General features: G+C 53.1%; 1 protein-coding gene across 2 annotated transcripts in view; it reads left to right on the top strand.

Annotated features, from left to right (window-relative positions):
* Parvb (parvin beta) overlaps positions 1–16,140 on the top strand; it is a 90,077-nt gene that overhangs the window by 30,765 nt on the left and 43,172 nt on the right. For both annotated transcript variants that reach the window (XM_028856743.2, XM_037197492.1), the window contains exons 2-3: positions 11,983–12,072; positions 13,836–13,906. In XM_028856743.2, coding sequence (XP_028712576.1) covers positions 11,983–12,072; positions 13,836–13,906 — 161 coding nt within the window. The remainder of the gene's footprint in view (positions 1–11,982; positions 12,073–13,835; positions 13,907–16,140) is intronic.

Raw genomic sequence — 16,140 nt, 5'->3', positions numbered from 1 at the left:
CAACCTCCCCACCCCTGGCCTTGGTGTCACATGCCGTGGCTCCTTGCTGCGAGGCACGGTGCTGTTATGCACAGCGAGGTTAAATGGCTCTTCCGATCTGTTTAATGTTCTGCTGTGTGACCCAGGCTCGACCGTTTCCATAGCTCTTGAATGGCCAATGGGAGTACACAGGGTTGTGCAAGCGTGCTGGCAGCCAGCCCTTCTTATTTTTCTTCCTTTCTTTCTTTTTGAGATCGTCTCTCTATCTAGCCCTGGCTGTCTCGGAATTCACTGTGTAGTCCAGGCTGGTCTTGAACTCACCTAGCTCCGCCTGCCTCCCGAGTGCTGTGATTGAAGCGGTGTGCTCCTGTGCCTGGCTTTTGTTGTTGCCGTGGCAACAAAGCACCAGACCCTGCATGGTTAGAACAACATGGGTCTGTCACCTTACAGCCCTCAGAGTCATCAGACAGGGTGAGGGCAGGGCTTTACAACCTTCTGGAAACTGCAGTGAGGATCCATCTTTGCCCTCTTCCAGTTCAGGGAGGGACCTGGGTTGTCTCTTCTCCTCTCCAGCCATCAACACCGTGTCTCCCCGACTGTCTCTGCTCCAGGCTCACGGCTTCTTCTCCTTCTGCCTGGAAATCCCAGGGGGCCACTTGCACATCCACAGTATGCATCCAATGGCCTTTTTGTTTGTCACGAATGGGGAGCACGATGCAGGCATAAAAGGTTCAGGAGCTTAATCCCAGCATTCGGGAGGCAGAGGCAGGTGCATCTCTGTGAGTTCGAGGCCAGCCTGGTCTACAGAGTGAGTTCCAGCCAAGGCTAAACAGAAAAACCCTGTCTCAGGAGGGCGGGGCGGGGGGGGGGCCGCGGGGAACAGAAAGAAGGAAAGTGGCCCAGTGAGTTATAGTGATAGTCCCTGGAAGGAATGTTAAGTCAGATGTGGTGGCAAACACCTATAATCCCAGCATCTGGGCCAACGAGGCAGGAGAATTATAAATCTGAGGCTAGCTTGGATAATGTATCAAGAGTCTTCTAAAAAAACAAACAAATAAAAAAAAATGGAGAAAAATCAATATAAATCAATACAAAGACTGATTACAGTTGTGGAATGCTGAACCATTTGCTCCCGGACTCCCTGAGGATCAGCCAGACGTCCTCCGAGCAGTTTGTCTGTTCAGTGTGGTGCCGGAAGGCAGGAGACAGGCAGGTGACATGCCTGTCCTGTACAGAAGCGATGGCAGCGAAGCCTTGGGCGCAGACGCGTCGCACAGTGACAGCGCCTGGGAAGAAGGGAGCTGGCAGAGGAGGGACTGTGCTGGGAAGGGTGCGGGGTGTGTCGGTCCCAACACTCTTGGGCTAGGGAGTGTGTCTACGCATGTTTTTAGCCCTGGTTCCTCCTCTGGGGTACTTCCCTCGGAGGCCTGGCCTGAAGTGAAGATCAGTCCCCGCGAGTGCGAATCCATTGGGGCTGGGTGGAGCGGGCTATTTCTAGCTGGATGAAACACCACACAGACGCCCTGAATGTCTGGTAGGAGTCCAGCTCACAGAGCCCAGTGCTAGCGTTCTGAGCACCCCACTTCTGAGCTCCCACTTCTGAGTGCCCCACTTCTGAGCGTCCCACTTGTCCAGGCTGTTCCTTTCTTTTTTTTTTTTCCCCCTCAGCAAAAGAAAATGAACTGGACCCCACCGCGTCTCATCTGACAGCTATAGCACAAATGACCGCTAGAGGGAGCTATGCCCATAGCGGTCCCGTTCCCGGCCCAGTAGGGGGGTTCCCATGGCAGGTGTACAGTAGAGCCTCTTTTTTTATGTTGTTGTTGTTGTTAATGGCTTAATGATTTAACCTTCTTATTTTCTCAGCAGAACCAATTTGGACTTCCCTGAGTATGTGGGGACATTACCGATCAGATTAATTAATGCTAGTTCCACAGTTGGGAAGCCTGCCTCCCCGGCTCTGCTGAGGAGTTTAAACCTTCCTGCCGCTGGTTCTGTTTTCCTGCTGCAACACAGTGCATTTCTCTATCTATGCTGAGCTTGACCAGGCTTGTTCTGCTGTTTCGGGTGAGCAGTGGATTTCATTCCCAGCCTGCCTTGGTGAGCGCTCTGTGCAGCTTTCACGGAGGGAAGTGATTGTTGCCGCCACAGGCAGGGAGATTTGAGCCCTGCTCTTTCGATGGTTATGAGTTTCTTGTGGGTTTTGCATTTCCCTTCCTTGCGCTTGCTAGGCAAGCGTCCTACCACTGAGCTAAATCCCCAACCCCTAAAATCACTTTGAAGTGTTGTTGAAAAGGCAGTGTGGTTGTGATCGACGGGAAGAAGTGTAACAAAAGCATCCCTCATAAGTCAGGGGCTCCGAGGCTTGCAGCAGAAGGGCCTGCTGAGGCCTGTGGGTTAGATTCAGGGATCACTGGCACCTGAGCCGAGGGCCAGGGCCAAGAAAACAGATGGTGAGCCAGGGGACCCCTTCTGGGCAGCAGGAGGCTGACTTCATCGGCAGGGGCTGAAGTCCTCTAGACAGATGAAATAGTGACCCTGGCGGGGTATGATGTCACATACTGCAATTCCAACCCTTGGGAGGCCGAGGCAAGGAGAACTGAGAGTTTCAGGATAGCCTGAACCACCGTTCTGGCTAGTTTTATGGCAACTTGACATAAGCTATAGATAGTCATCTGAGAGGAGGGAGCCTCAACTGAGAAAATGTCTCCATAAGATTGGGCTATAAGTAGACATGCCTTAGGGCATTTTCTTAATTAGTGATTGATGGAGGAGGGTCCAGCCCATCATGGATGGGACTCCCCCTGGGCTGGTGGTCCTGGGTTCTATAAGAAAGCGGGCTGAGCAAGCCACGAGGAGCAAGCCAGGAAACAGCATCCTTCCATGGCCTCTGCATCAGCTCCTGCCCTCCTTGAGTTCCTGTCCTGACTTCCACAGGGATGGACTTACGATGTGGGAGTGTAAGCCAGATAAACCTTTTCATAATAGCAATAGTAACCCTAACTAAGTCAGTCCCAGAAAGTAAGGGCTGGGGACATAATTCAGTGGTAGAACGCTTGCCTAGCGTGTGTGAGACCCTGGGGTTTGACCCCAGTGGTGACCTGGGCCCCTGCCGCGGAGGTCCCAGAGGTCCCTGACCGTCTTCAGAGGCCTGTGCCTCTTGCTTGCCCTTCCCACCCTGCAGCTCTGCCTCCCTACTTCCTCCCCCGCTGGACTGCGGCTGCATTTTAACTTTACGACAGCTTTTTGAACCTAAGTGGCCCTGCGCCTCCCGTAGACATTGCGTGCTCGCTCATGTTCGACACCTGCTTTCTGCAAGGACTTGGGGGTATTGGTGGGGGGCGGAGACTGTGCCTTTGGGCATCCCTGAGGCCTGGTGGGCATCTGCTGGAATCCTCACTACCCACAACACAAGTGCCTGGGCAGAGAATCCAGGACTTCCCAATAGGCCAGCCTGGTCTTGAGGGTGGACATTTGAAGTCTGGGTTCTTTGATAATCGGTGACCTTGGTACTGCCCTCTGAATCCCCTGAGCATTATTTGGCACTGGCAGAGATCTGGGGCTTCCAGAACGTGGATTTAACACAGTTCTGTTCTGGTGAGCTCAGGTGGCGTGGATGAGTCTAAGTCTTGCTAAAGTGGTCCAGCCTGGGTGCCGGTGAGGGAGTGAGAAGGAGCGAAAGACCTCAATCTCGTCCTTAGCCACTCTCTACATAGCAGACCGTTGTCACGACAGCCTCATGATCCTGCCCAGTTAGTATCCCCTGCAGTGAAGGATACTGTGTCCTTCTGCTGTTCTGCGAGGGTCTCTTCCCTGTTTCTCTGGACTGTAGTGACTGCCAGCCGAGGTTCAGAACTGGGAGATGACTTCCAGTCGGGCACAGGCTGATGCAAAGTTCTGGATGCACTTCCAGCAGTAGCTGTGGGATGTGGCCCCAGGGAGGGTGCATGGGCTGAGTAAAGGCACCGTGGTCTGAGCTCTTTAGGGGAGGCAGCCAGAGGGAGGGGAGAAGGTACTGGAAGTTATCCGGGCCAGGTAACTGGTGGCTGGTGACATTGTGGCATGTGTGGACTGGATTCTGGAGGCAGTAGAGGACTGTGTTGGAGGAAGGACTGGATGGGTCAGTGTCTAGGGAGCACAGTGAATTGGGTTGGGGGGGGGCGATACTCAGGTGTTAGAGACCAGCCGATGCTCATGCCTGGCTGACAGCTGGCTAGCCTCTAGAATTCTCCCTCCTGTTCAGAAGATGAGTTGAAGAAGCTGGCCCATGAGGCTTTGCATGTGGGGAGATAGCTAGGCTGCCTTTTATCCTTTGAGGACCATATTCTCTATGAGCTAGGCGGCCTTGGCCCTCCCGTCCCCGATTCAGCCTGCCCAGGGGCCCTATATGGTAAACTTGACATTTCACTGTGAACCCAGAAACCTTTCTTCCTATTCAAGGCGTTTTTCTGTAGTTCTAACATTTTTCTGATCACCCTGGGGAACAGAAGGGAAGAAAAAGACTGTGTTTGGGGGCTGAGGGAATTGTCTGTTTAACCCTGGCTCTGAGCTTCAGCTGCACACACACACACACACACACACACACACACACACACACACACACACACACGAAACCAGGCATCGCGTGCAGTGATCACACCTAGTTCCCGAGACAGATGCATTCTGCCTGGCGTGGGGGGGTCTCTGTCTCTGGGAGACCTGCGTGAATGGTTGGTCTGCCCTCATGAAAGTAGAGGCGGCTGAGCGTGGCCCAAGGCTGGTTGCCCCAATCCACCCCTAATCTCAGGGCGGCATCCTTCCCCTTGGCTCATGGAGGCTGCGATGCTGTAATTGGGTTCTTGGTGACCCACGACTGCTGGGCTAATGTGAGCCTTACTGGGAGGCCTCTTTCCCATCCAGCGAAGTGGTGACTGTAGGTGACAGTCACTGTCTCTGTCCTGGGTAGCTTTCCCTGGGTGAAATCCTCTGCTCTCTCTTTCCTATGTCTTTTCTGCAAATGCATTCAGGGCCTGGTGTTGCGCTGGATGCATGACCACGGTGATGACCTGAGACCTGATTCTGGGCACAGGGGAGTGAGTATGTTCCAGAGTGGCCCCAGCTCCATCTAGGGTGGGTGGGTGCAATGAGTGTGTATTCTAGGCATTTGTGATAAGAGAAGGGCACCTCGAGTGTGGGCCAAGTGCGGCCTAACATGACCTGGCTCCCGTGGGCTTTGAGGAAGGTACAGGGGTGGGGGAGGAGAGGGCACAGCTGAATTTGTGAGAGGTCAGTCCCTTATCAGGAATCTCTGGGAACCACCCAGAAGTGTGGGCTTTACTTTGGAGCTTTCCACCCTGGGCCAGTGACAGGGCCAGCTTGGGTTGCTGGGAAGATGGCTGTGTCTGATGGGAACTCCTCTATTTAAAATGTTAGTGGAGCAAAAGGCCCAGAGTGTCCCAGGGTCAGGTATGTCTTTCAAAGACTCAGCGTGGGTGTGACTGTGCCTCCTTCTTTCGTCACACTGGTTCCTTTGGCGTGAGACAGGGTACCAGCTTGGCTATTGGACGTGGAGGATGCAGTTGGCCATCAGCTGGTGAGCTGGAGGCAGGCCCTCCCCTCCAACAGCCTTCCTGGGATCCCAGAGGTTCTAGAGCCCTTACTTCCACAGCTTCAATGGGACGTCATCTTCAGCAATGGCTCCTGATGTGGGCCGATGACCTCCTTTCCACTGTACCCTTTTAAGATGCGCACGTTCTTTTTGTTAGTGTCTGAACTTATTTTAGTGTCTCAAGAAGTACAGTGGGACCTTAGGCCCCAGCTGAACAAGTCCATAAATCAATAGCTTAAGTCCCGGTCACATTCTATTCCTAGGCCTTGCCAACATAGTGTAGAAATGACCTACTCTTAGAAATTACTGAGCTAGCACACTGGAACAGCCTGTGCTCAGTACCCTGGGCCGTGGCCTGTGTGGGGAAACCAAACCCATTTCTCATGAGCAGCAGTCCAGCTGGGCCTTGATGGTGAAGAGGCTATCTCTAGGATGTTTGAACATCGTTCCCTCTTTCCTGCATCTGGGGCAGAGCGGCAGACTCTCCCTGGGTTCCCTAGCCTAACCACACTTCACACTGGGTGTGGCCTCATCCATCCTGCCTGTGGTCCTCATGCTTGGTGCTGAACTCCGCTGTCATGGATCAGCCTGGCACATCAGGGTCTTCGTGTGTGCACGTGACAGGAACAGTTCTCCAACTTGAATTCCGTCCCTCACCCTGTGCATGCCTGAGGATGTCAGAAAGGTCGCTGGCAGCAGTTGGCCTCAGCTGCCCAGACTGATGACATTTTCACTCTTCCTTACATCTTATTTGGGTCAGCTCTTGTCTGAGCTGGGAGAGCCTCACCTGCAGCCCAAGTTGGTTTCTTTTCGGAACTGCTCTGAAGAGCCCTTTGTGGCTGGTGAATTAGAACTTCTACAGAGTTAGCGAATTCACAGAAAACTCCTGTTCCCAGGCTCGGCTATCAGAGGTGTCCTGGGGGTCTCTGTTGCTGGCTCATGGGGCCCTGCACCCCCTTGGCTAGGAGGAGAGATGGGGGAGACAGACAATGGGCTCTTTGTCTCCTCCATTCTTCTGAGGCTCCGTAGAGTGCTCTGTCTTTGAGCGGGTCTATGCAGGGCACCGCTGGGTGCCAGCCTGCGGAGGGCTGGTTAAGTGCCCCAAATTGAGGCCGTTTCTTTGCTACCGGTTTCAGATTCTCCTTTTGATGTGCAGCAGGTGTGGCATGGCCCCTTTTGTGAGAGTTTTGCTTTGATCCTGGTTCAGAGTGGGTTTGCTGAGATTTCCCGGCCATGATCCTTTGTTCTCTGTGAAAACCAGGAAGTGAATATATGGTACAGAAAGTCCCTGTGGGCAGTGTGTGATGCCGCCGCTGCTATGCGGATGTTCAGTAAATGGAGTCACCATTGCTCTGCCTGCAGCCCATTCCTCCCAACCCTTCCGGCAGGCCTTTGTGTCCCTGAAGACCCCTCCTCTCACTGTGAGGGGCTTGCACCCCAGTTTTTCCAGGCCCATGTCCCTGTCTCGGGGTGAGCAGCGGAGAGTGGCTGCCTGTGCCCGTGTTTCTCCTCCTCCACTCTGAGGGAGGCGCTTGTTCTTCTACCAGCCCGCTTTCAAAGCCGTGTTTTCCTAATAATGTCGAGAGGAAACAAATGGCCGCTCCGCCCCCCCCCCAAAAAAAAAATCTTTTTTTCCTTAAGAGCCTGGGTATAAATAAATAAATATATAAATGGAGCCATACAAAGAAAAGGATAAAGAATAAAATCAAAGCTGTGAGCTCGGCGCTTGGCCTGAGGTATAAATAGCAGCAGGCTCTTAGGAGGCGCCCGGTGATGGTCGTGAGGGGGCGGGCAGGGGGCTTCTGAAGCTGTCTTTTTCCCTCTGAGACTGTAAGTCAAGAAAGGTGGCTCCCCTCCACCCCCAGATTGCTTTCTTTTAAGTTTTAATCAAGAAAAATTCGAGACCAGGTCTTATGTAGCCCAGGCTGGCCCTCCAACTCACTGTGCAGCTGAGAATGACCTTGAGCTGGTCTTTCTTAGCCTCCACTTCCCCCAGGCCAGGATTAAAGGTGTGCATTCCTGCATCTAACGTTTTTGCTTTCTAAGCCTTACCTAGTCTTTGGAGAGGGAGGGAGGAGACAAGAGGCTTGCCTCAGTTACCCTGTCCTCTCTTTTCTGTCTTCCTCTCTCCCTTCCCTGACCTCCATCTCTCCTTCCCCGGCTTCCAACTCCATCCCTCTCTGGCTTCCATCTCCCTCCTTCCCTGGCTTCCTCCTCTTGGTCCTCAGTTGGTATTTCTGTACAACCAGCTCCCTACAAGCCCTGGAGATTCGGTACAGCGAGAGGGCTCCTTGCCTGGAGGGCCATGTTGATACCCACTCTTCATGTCCGGCTGCTGGGCTGCGTGTGGACAGGGCGTTCAGCTCAGAACAATGAGGATGCTTGGGAAAACCAGGCCATAGGCTCCTAGGACTCCACCGAGTCACAGGAGCTCCATCACAGACCTACCCCAGGTCTGGAGCTGGGCGCAGCTAGCTCCCAGCCATTGGCATCTCAGATCTTTGAAGTGTGTATCCTCTTGGTATCTGGAGCATAACTTTAAAAACCTCAGCATTCCTGGGATTCGCTGAAACCCAGTAGCCCGGTGGGCTGGTCGCTGGTGAAGCGGAAGACATAGGTTCTCCAAATCCGTCCTCGAAAGACTGGTGGGTCCTCGAAGCTGCCCATTGGGTTAACACTGGAAACCGTCCAACGCCGAGTATGATACCTGGAAGATTCAGGCTGGGGCAATGGATCCCTTCACCCTTGGTATCTGTAGGCCCCTGGGCTGGGCCTCCCTACCACCACCACCACCACTACCACCACCACCACCACCACCACCACCACCACCACCACATACTGCTCTGTATTTCCAGGGCTGCTTCTGAGTCTGACCTTCTTTCAAGACTGGTTCATTGGATGCCTCCTCCAGGAAGTCTCCCATGGTTCTCCCGATATGAAGGACCTGTACCTCCTCCATGCTCTTCCATGGTAGTGGCTCTCCTGAGCCTCCTCAGGTAGCCACCATTGGTCAGAGCTAATCCTCCAGCTTATAGCTATGTATGCAACCTGAGCCAGATGCTGAGTGTCCCAGACCTCTCCATCCCTCTAAACACCTCTGGGAGCAGGGACTGTTCCCACCTTTGTGCTACAGAGGGGAAACTGAGGCTTAGCGAGGTACAGGGGGCCTGCCTGACCCCACACGTATGTGGCAGAGTGAGGTTTGAGCTTGGGCTTGGCAGGTTTGGCCAAGTTCACAGCACTCTTCCTGGGCTCGGAGTCTGTGTTACCCCAAGGCCTTGAACAGGAAGGACTACCCTGGGGAGAGCATGCGGACCGCAGCCTGGCTGGCTCTGCGTGCGTGCATGCTTCTTCTTTATGAAGGTCACACAGTCCCTGGCCCTGCTTACTGTTGTTTTTGATGTGCAAGGGCGATGTGGAAATTTCTGTTTTATGTGACCTAGTTTCTGTGCTTTGATAATGGCATTCTCTTTGCTCCACCCCCCTCCACCCCACCCCCACCCAACTCCGAGATTTTGGAATCAAGTTCACAATCCCAGTCTCTTCCCCGGGCCCTGGGCTTCGTGCCCCGAGTCTAGGTAGGGGCCTGATGCATGTAGTGGCTCCACGGTCTTTGTTATTATTATTGTTTTACATTTCGTTTGTGTTTGTGTGTTCGTGCATGTTGCAGGTACACGTGGAGGCCCGTGGTCACCCTTCATGTTGTGCCTCAGGAGCCTCCATCTTGCTCTTTCAGACGGGGTCTCTCCCTGGGACTGGGGCTGACGGATTAGGCTGGCTGGCCAGTAAGCTCCAGGGAGCCACCTGTCTCTGCCTCCCCAAGCACTGGGATTACAGGGGCCAGTGCTGGCTTTTTAACGTGGGTTTTGGAGATTGCTCATGGGCCTTCACGATTTCTCAGTACTTTACCCACTGGGGTCTTTCTGAGAGGAACGGTGGCTCCTTGATATGAGTCTCCTAGGTGGCTCGCTGGAGTCTCCCTGAACGGCCTCATTCTCAACAGAAACTGTCTTTTTTTTTTTTTCTTTGCCTGTCACCCCAACCACTGCGTGTGGCCTTGGCATAAGGGACCCCCAGATGGGATTTGGGGGAACCTGGTCACTGGGCTGCCGTGGTGTTGAATTTCCTTGGAGAGTTTCTTCTCTTCCTATTTCTGACTTTCCATCTCACTATGAAGTGCAAATATTTGCTGGGATTCCGTCTGTTTTCTAAACTCACCTGGCGTCCCAGGATGGATCTTTGTGTGTCTTTGGGGGGTGGGGTGGGGCAAAGGGAGTCCACACCCATTGGTGGTCACTGACTCATGAAAGTTTTTTATAGTTGCCTGCTTCCCTCACAGAGTCATGGTGAGGACTGGGGGATTAGGAATGATTAGTAGGGGCTGGAGGGATGGCTCAGTGGTTAAGAGCCTTTCCATGCATGACTAAGTCCTATTTATGGATCCCCATGGGTGTGGCTATTATAATTTTCCTTCCTTTTTTTGTTTTGTTTTATTTTGTTTTGAATCTATGAGCATCTGTACCAATTTCACCTTTTTGGCTGTGGTGAACAATGTAGCCTTGAACATGGGTGTGCAAGTTCACGAGAGGGTCTCCTTTTTCACAAAAAGCTGGACATCAGCATCTTCGCTGATGTTAGAGCTGGTGTCTGTGCTTGTGAAGGCAGAGGGTGGCTTGTCACCAGAGCTGGATCCACAGCCGTGTCTCAAGAGCCTGTCGTGTGTCCTGCTCTAAGCTGGGGGCTTGCGTTCTTCAGCCTGCCTGGGGACCTCAGAGAACAAACAGGAAATGCCGTCTGAGGCAGCAGGGTCGGAGGTGTTAACAAGACTGACTTGGGGTCTCCCAGTCAGTAGAGTTGGGATCACTAGTGTCATATATGGTGTTACCCCATCCATCACCTGCTGTTGTGGGTGCCAGGTGACCAACATGTCAAAGCTTTGAGGTGGTGACAGTATTCCAGGCCAAGCTGAGAGGGCGTATCACTCTCTGAGGCGGAAGGATAGAGTGGTGGGACACCTGCCCCTGGAGATCCCCTCAGAGAAGATGTGTGATCCGTCAGTGATCAGTACTTCCCACTCAAGCCTGTAAAAAGCTACAGGTCTAGGCCCGGACCCGTCTCTGTCACTTCTGGATCTTGGGGCTAGAGTCTGGACTTTGAGGTCCAGGGGTATGGAAGCCACCATTTCTGGTTCCAGGGCTCCAGACATGGTAGAGCTTTCTGTAGACAGGAAGAAGCCAAGTCTTGCATCTGTACAAGCTGTCCTCCTAAGCCCCACCCTCCGTGGCTGTGACCAAGGGCCATCAGGGTCTCTGGGGGAGATGAAGGATCCTGTGTGGTGTCACAGGACCGGGTGCACACTGTCTGAACCTCGACACTATCCCCCACCCTCAGCCGACATGCATACAGGCTTATGCACAGCTTGCAGTCTCTGGGCCCACACACGGCCAGCGTGGAAGCTTGCTCACTCGTCTCCTTAGAGTTCGTTGTTTTTCCTACTGGCCTTGATCCCGATGCCGTTACATTCTATAGAGATTTAAGATCTTAGGAGGAAGCATGGCCCTCCGGGGGCCAGGAGAGACGGTAATAGAGATTTAGTGACTTACCACCTAGAGAATTAGTGGAGCATGTGGGGAGAAAGAGGACTGTGGGCCATGCCTTGCTGGGTTTGGGACATCATCCAAGCAGATTTCCCTGCAGGCCCGAGGACCGGCAAGTGAGGGCTGGTTGTCATGACTCTCTGCTTGGTCCACGTGGGAAGTGAGGTGAGAGGGGACATCCAGGCTGGCTGCGTGCGGATGCCCTCTTGGAGGTTAACTGTTCCCAGGGCAGAGATCTGGAAGGGTTGTGCCCAGCAGGGAGGAGGTATATGTCCAGGCTGAGCTGGCTTCTGGTCTGAGATTCTAGCCTGTTTAAAAATAGATACAAGGACAGCACAAAATGTAAGAGTTCACTACACCTCCGTCAGACTTCCGTCCCAAAGGATGTGGCACACTTTAAATTCTGATCACCCGTGTGTGCAAGCAGGCCTGTTCACACCTCGAGTCTACAACCCCAGACACGGCTCTGCCAGAGACAGAAGGCCGCTCCATCTACGTTCTCTGCCCTTGCTGGGGGTCTAAGCTTTGTCTCCCAAAGCAGCTTCAGGCAGATCTGGAAGCCATTAGAAGCAACCAGAAGCTTCCATGTCTCAGTCACATATTCCAAAGAAGAGCGTGGACAGACTGGTCAGGCTTGGAAGGAATTAAGAACTGCTTGATGCAAAGCAAAATGGCATGTGTTCTGGGCTGGGAGCACTTTCCCTCGGCTTCCCTGGACCTGCCGCCATGAAGGGATGTGCATGTAAGCGACATGTTGGAAACATGGGACTTTCCTTTTGGGCTCTCTGCATACTGACTGGGTCTCTCTTTACTCAACAGTGACTGACTTGCAAGAAGAAGGCAAGAGTGCCATCAATTCTCCAATGGCCCCGGCTTTGGTGGACATCCACCCTGAAGACACCCAGCTAGGTACTGTGGCCGCTTGACATCCTTTGCTGTCCATCCCTGGGGTAGGGACCCCCTATGGGTGGGTGGTGTTTGAGAATCTGCGTCTTATTCAGAGAGATCTCTGGGGAGAAGCAGGTTTCTGCTCCTGTCTTCCGGTGCAGGTTTCATTGGCATCCAGGTGTAGATGAGTGCCATTGGGAACGTGGCTTGTTATGGTCACAGTTCCAGGAGATGGCCAAGCAGAGCTGGGAAAGCAGTGGAGGAGAGAGAGGAGGAGTTGACTTGTTTACCTAGTAGAGGACTGGATGGTGTAAGCTCCAGGAACAAGGTACTGACTCGAGTTAGCTGGCAGCTGGCCTAGGGGATGAGAGAAGATGAGGCAGAGAGTATTGGCTCAGGGTATGGAACCCCATAAATCCCTAGAGGAGGAGGCCAGAGGACAGCCATCCCGGGAGGAGAGTCTCCCTGGGAAGAGCGGACCCCAAGGTCTCAAAACATGAAGACATTTAGAAACTAGGTACACATCCCAGACAACCTATATATCTCGATGGCTGCCCTGAAGAACTGTGCTGGTCCTGTAGCTGGCTGTGTGGGAACTGTGGATGGGGAGGCCCCTGACTCCTGGCAGGTTGATGACAGGGTGGCAGTCAAAGTGGCCTTTCCTGGCCTCGTGTTTTGGCAGCAAGTCACTGTGGAAGGCAGGTATGGGACACTGCGTATTTCCAAACCCTGGTTCAGATGGAGATCCCTGTCTACCCAGATTTTCCATGACAAGGCCATCAGGCTCTCAGGGAGGAAGCAGGGGAGGCCCAACCTGAGGCCTGGTACCCGAGACCACTGGTCTGTGACATTCTCTCCCCGCCAGAAGGACATGCTTATCATTGCATGGTTGCAGCAGCTGCATCTGGGCTGGTCTCTGCCTGGGAAACAGGACTTCCCCCCCACATCCCCGCTGTGGTCAGTGGGCCCACAGCACCCTGGCATCTGTGGGACCTGGTCCTTTCTGTTCTGGCCCCTGTGTCTTCATCCCTGCCCCACCTTCCTGTCCCGCTCCCCTGATGAACTCCACTGGTCTCTTGCTGTCTGTCAGATCCAGGCTAGAACACAGAGGGAAAACCTAACAGGAGAGATGGGTAAAATGTCATCCCTTTGCATGGTTTTGCTATTTCTAATACTTCCCCGTATTGTATGTGATGCCTCTTCCCTGGTCCATTCCAACATCCCAAACTGCGAGGTAGTGAGGAAAGAGCTGCATGCGTGCATCCCAGGTCTTAAGGGGCCCCCAGCGGCCACGCCCCAGGGACAGGTACCTCTAGGTCATAGGCAGGTGTAACAGCTACCTGCCACCTCACTAGGGGTGGTGTTTCAGGGCATGGCTCAACCAGTCACCCGCTACACAGTGATCCAGGAACTACTGGTGTTCCCAGCTCTCTCCAACCCTCTGGTTCTGGTCGGGCACTTCCCAGCCCACAGCAGGGCTACCCACTGTCTTTTCTCTCCCCATGCCAGCATGGTTTAGACTCATTAGAGTCTTTGGAGTCTAAGGCTGGGGAGATAAGAGACTAGCTTCATCTCCTCCTGCTTCCCTGCAGGATTTATTTCTGATCTTGGTGTGTAGCCGACAAGGCAGGAGACCTGTTCTCACTGAGACCATGGTGGGTCTCTGCTTTTCCACCTGCTTCCTGCCCCATGTGAGTAAGCAGGGAGTCCTCTACCCCCTGACATCCCTCTCAACCCTCCACCCCACCTCCCCGATTCACTCTGGCCCTTTCTGTCTTTGGCAGAGGAGAATGAGGAGCGTACCATGATCGATCCCACCTCCAGAGAGGACCCCAAGTTCAAGGAGCTGGTCAAGGTGAGGTACAGTCTGATGGTATTGGAGCATCCCTGTTGGCTCCAGGCCTTCTTTTGGAGCCTCAGGGCTTCTGTAGACACAAGGAGGAGTTGAGCCTCCAGGCTCCTGAGAGGCCCAATGAGGCTACAATAGAAGATGTACAGAGCTGAGCTTGTGGGAGCTCATGGACTGTAGACTGACAGCTAGGGAGCCTGCGTGGGACCGACCTAGGCCCTCTGCGTGTGGGTGACAGTTGTGTACTTGATCTGTTTGTGGAGCTCCTAGCAGGGGGACCAGGATCTGTCCCTGGTGCCTGAGCTGGCTCTTTGGAACCTATTCCCTATGGTGGGATGCCTCACTCAGCCTTGATGCAGGGGGAGGAGCTTGTTACTACCTCAACTTGATGTGCCTTGTGTTGTTGCCTCGCATGGGAGGCCTTCCCCTTTCTGAGGAGTGGATGGGGACCGGTAGAAAGGAGGTGGGAGGAGGGAACAGAAGAAGAGGAGGGAGGGAGAACTGTGGTTGGTATGTAAGATAAATAAAATAATGAATAAAAAAAAAAAAAGAAAGGGGTATAGAGGAGTGGAGTGTGAGCTGAAGAATGAGATGGAACATGGGTCCTATAGGTGCTCCCATGTGCTAGGGCAGCCCTATGCCTTTATGGGGCTGTCACATGGTACTCACAGGAGCTGTACAGGGTCTGTTTGGAATCAACACACCCTGCAGACAGGCCTAGTTGTTATAGCTTCATGGATCTGGATTCAAGCTGATTTGGGGAGCAAGTTGCTGTCTTCCCCCACCATGGCCTCATCTGAAGAGGGGCCTTGGTGTCCTCAAATGTCAACTTGACACAGCCTGGAGTCACCTGAAGAGGGAGTCTCCATTGAGGCCTTGCCCAGATCAGACTTGGCCTGTGGCATGTCTGTGAGAGATGGTCTTGACTGCTAATTGATATAGGTGGGCACAGCCCACTGTGGGTGGCACCATACCCTTGGCAGGCAGTCCTAGGTTATATAAGAAAGCTAGCTAAGCATGAGTCTGTGAATAAACCAGCAAGTAGTGTTCCTCCAGGGTTTCTGCTTCAAGCTCCTGCGTGAATGTCTGCCCCGACGTCCCTCAGTGGTGGACGGACCTGGAAGTGTAAGCCAATAAACCCTTGACTTCCCTCAGCTGCATTGGTTGGAAATGTTTTAACATGGCGATAGAATGAAACCAGAGCACTCGGGGAGCATGTGATTGTCAGCTGGGTGGGAAAGCAGAAGCTTTGCTCCCAAAGGTCACAGGTACAGGTGGGTAGGACTGTGGCTCAGTGGCTCCCAGGAACACCCGACTGCCCTTCCCTATCATATGTCTGGTCCTGTCCAGGGGCAGCTTGAGACGTTGATTGTTCAGATCTAAGCCACAGTAGGACTCCTGGAGGCCACCCACCTGAGACAGGCAGGCAGATAGGGTCAAACCTCAGAGACCCAGACTTGGTTGGGGTGACCTAGGCGTGTTGAAATACTGCACATGGCGGTGTCCTTGAGTTTTCACAAGGGTCCATTCAGGGGAATCAGGGATGCTTGCCAGCTGTGCCGTCTAGAAATATGAACTGGAAATGTCTGTTATGGCTACCCAAAGAGGGTGATTTTTTTTTTTTTTCGAGGCAGGGTTCCCTGTGCAACCCTGGCTGTCCTGGAACTCACTCTGTAAATTAGGCTGTCCTTGAACTCAGAGATCCACCCGCCTCTGCCTCCTAGGTGGTGGGATTAAAGGTGTGAGCCACCATTGCCTGGCTGAGGGTGATTCGTTTTCCATTTTTTTTTTTTTTTTATTTTTTTAGACAGTGTCTCACTATGCAGGGGAGAAGGAGTTTCATCTAATTTGCAGTTCTGGGTTACAGTCCAACACTGTGAGCATGTCAAGGTAGCAGGGACTTGAAGCAGCTAGTCACATCCACACTAAGAGCAGAGAGAATGAATGTGTGCATGCTTACTTGCTTGCCTATTATCCTCAGCCTCTTCCATTCTTATTCTTTTGGAGACCCCATAGGTCTAGGGGTTGGTGCCACCCACAGTGGGCTTAGTCCTCTCACATCAATTAGCTTAATTAAGACAGTCCCCCATAGGCCAACCCAATGTAGACACAGCTTAATTAAGACAGTCCCCCACAGGCCAACCCAATGTAGACACTCCTCAGTTGAGTCTAGATTGCGTCAAGTTGACAATTAAGATCAATCATCTCTCTGGGCAGTGATGGTGCACACCTTTAATCCC

The sequence above is a fragment of the Peromyscus leucopus genome, chromosome 20 (genome assembly GCF_004664715.2).
Source record: "Peromyscus leucopus breed LL Stock chromosome 20, UCI_PerLeu_2.1, whole genome shotgun sequence".
NCBI classification, from domain to species: Eukaryota; Metazoa; Chordata; class Mammalia; order Rodentia; family Cricetidae; genus Peromyscus; species Peromyscus leucopus.
Note: the sequence above shows the minus strand (reverse complement) of the source record. Positions and strands in the feature narration are given on the sequence as shown.